This window comes from Penaeus vannamei, chromosome 3, assembly GCF_042767895.1.
Source record: "Penaeus vannamei isolate JL-2024 chromosome 3, ASM4276789v1, whole genome shotgun sequence".
Lineage (NCBI taxonomy): Eukaryota > Metazoa > Arthropoda > Malacostraca > Decapoda > Penaeidae > Penaeus > Penaeus vannamei.
Genome location: NC_091551.1, coordinates 45,818,808 through 45,821,101, shown reverse-complemented (window position 1 = coordinate 45,821,101; position 2,294 = coordinate 45,818,808). Strand labels below are relative to the sequence as shown.

The following is a 2,294-nucleotide window of genomic DNA, read 5'->3' as shown; positions in this document are numbered from 1 at the left end:
GTTGAATGGAAGAAGGAACACCACATCGCATTTTTGGGAAAAGGAGTTTTCAATGTCGGGAAGAAAGCTGGTGTTTCCAAAATGGGTAAGGAGGAGGAGGAGCCTTTGGACATTGAGGGAGAATTGGCCCAAGTCAATAAGGATCTGCTGAAAATTGAGGAGGAGGTTGTGGAAGATCAAGAGAATTATCGTACAGATTCCCAGGATCACAGTTGTGGTGGCCTCTCTTGTGCAGTGGAAGGTACTAAAGAGACCCGTGTTGCAAGATATAAAATGGAAAAGACTTTTACTTGTGATATTTGTAGCAAAAACTTTGGTCGAAAGGAAAATATTGTTATGCACATGAGGATACACACAGGGGAGAAGCCTTATGACTGTAATAAATGTGAGAAGAAGTTTCCGCACATTGGTGATTTAATAAGGCATAAGAGGGTGCACACAGGAGAAAAGCCATATGTATGTGATGTATGTGGAACTGGTTATACAAATATAAGCACTTGGAAAAGGCACCAGAGAATACACACTGGTGAGAAGCCATTTACTTGTGATGTGTGTGGCAAGGAATTTAGACACAAGAGCACACTGAGTAAACACATAACTATACACACAGGGGAAAAGAAGTATGAGTGTGATATATGTAAAAGAAGGTTTCGAGAAAAATCTAGCATAGTAAAACACATGAGAATTCATACTAGACAATAGGATAGAAGCTGAATTTTTAGTAACAATTTCAACAGCTGTTGTGATCTGGAAAAAGTACATGAGGATTGATACAAAAGAAAAGCTTTATAATTGTTCCAAGTGTGAAAAGAAATTCTCATAAAATGCATTACATATACATTGTTTGGTATAGAACAGTAGAAAAGATAGTCTGTTCCTTTACTGGATACTTTATTTTTTAACAAAGAACGAAGTGCACACAAAACTCATTTAGTTGCTCTATATGCATTAAGAAACTCTCAATAAAGCAAGCCATGTGAGAGGATATAAAACAGAAAAATCAGAATTCATTATCAGAAGCAATAATGATACAAACTTATTTTACGTTCAGAAATGTATATTGCAAAACACTTATGGCACATTATTTGATGAATTAGTGGGAAGGTGTCTGATTTCTTTTATTACATACGCTATTAAAGTTAACGTTAATTTGTATAAGAAATGGTCCCTATGTTTTTTCTTTACACACTCATACTCATGCACTCATGCACACATACCCCCCACACATGCAAATGTACACATCCAGACATTTATACACATGTATACACACAGTATACACACAGTATACACACACCTACACATATACTCACTCATACTTACAGTATACATACCCACACACACACAAATACACACACACAGTATAGACACCCACACACATATCCACACATTCTGAACCTACACATATACACCTCCACTCACACATACTCAAAACATATATGAATTTTAATGTTGCAGTTAACATTTGATGAAATGTCATGATTTTGATGTGATTATATTTTGTGATGGTTTACAATAATAAATATTTCATTTTGAAGTTCCATGTTTGTTGGTGTATGCAAACATTTGTGTAATGCAGTACACAATAAAAAATGCAAGAGTTATATATTTGTAGTAAATTAGGGTGTATTTACCTATTTGTTTGAATAAAGGAGAGAGCAGAACACATGTGGATTTCAGCACGCCGCGTGCGTGCGCGCGCGCGTGTGTTTGGGTATAGGTGCATGTGTGCGTGCGTACGTATGCGTGCGTGCTAGCTTGATGTATGTCTGTATGTGTGTGAAGTTGTATAACTACAGATTAGTTCTTATTAGTTGGTCATGTGGTCTAGATTTCCTCTTTCTAGTACATGTTTCACTTCCGTGTGATTAGCGTATAGTCTATTGGTTTACTTGAACGCTCTCATGTACATTCTGTTTCAGGATAGTGGATTCAAGTCCATATTAGAGAATGCATATGACTTTTTAAGATATTTATATATATATATATATATATATATATATATATATATATATATATTTCTCTCTCTCTCTCTCTCTCTCTCTCTCTCTCTCTCTCTCTCTCTCTCTCTCTCGCTCTCTCTCTCTCTCTCTCTCTCTCTCTCTCTCTCTTTTCTTTTTTCTTTTCTTTTCTTTTCTTTTCTTTTCTTTTCTTTTCTTTTCTTTTCTTTTCTTTTCTTTTCTTTTCTTTTCTTTCTTCACCTTTTCTTTTCTTTCTTCTTTTCTTTTCTTTTCTTTTCTTTTTCATTTCTTTTCTTTTCTTTTCTCTTTCTTTTCTTTTCTTTTCTCTTTCTTTCT

General features: G+C 35.0%; 1 protein-coding gene across 1 annotated transcript in view; it reads left to right on the top strand.

Moving 5' to 3' along the window:
* The window catches only part of LOC113827304 (gastrula zinc finger protein XlCGF57.1), an 18,251-nt gene extending 16,635 nt beyond the window's left edge, over window positions 1–1,616 (top strand). Inside the window, exon 4 of the mRNA XM_070113741.1 lies at window positions 306–1,616. Within this exon, the coding sequence (XP_069969842.1) occupies window positions 306–702 (397 nt within the window). The 3' untranslated portion in view covers window positions 703–1,616. The remainder of the gene's footprint in view (window positions 1–305) is intronic.
* Window positions 1,617–2,294: the final 678 nt, after the last annotated feature.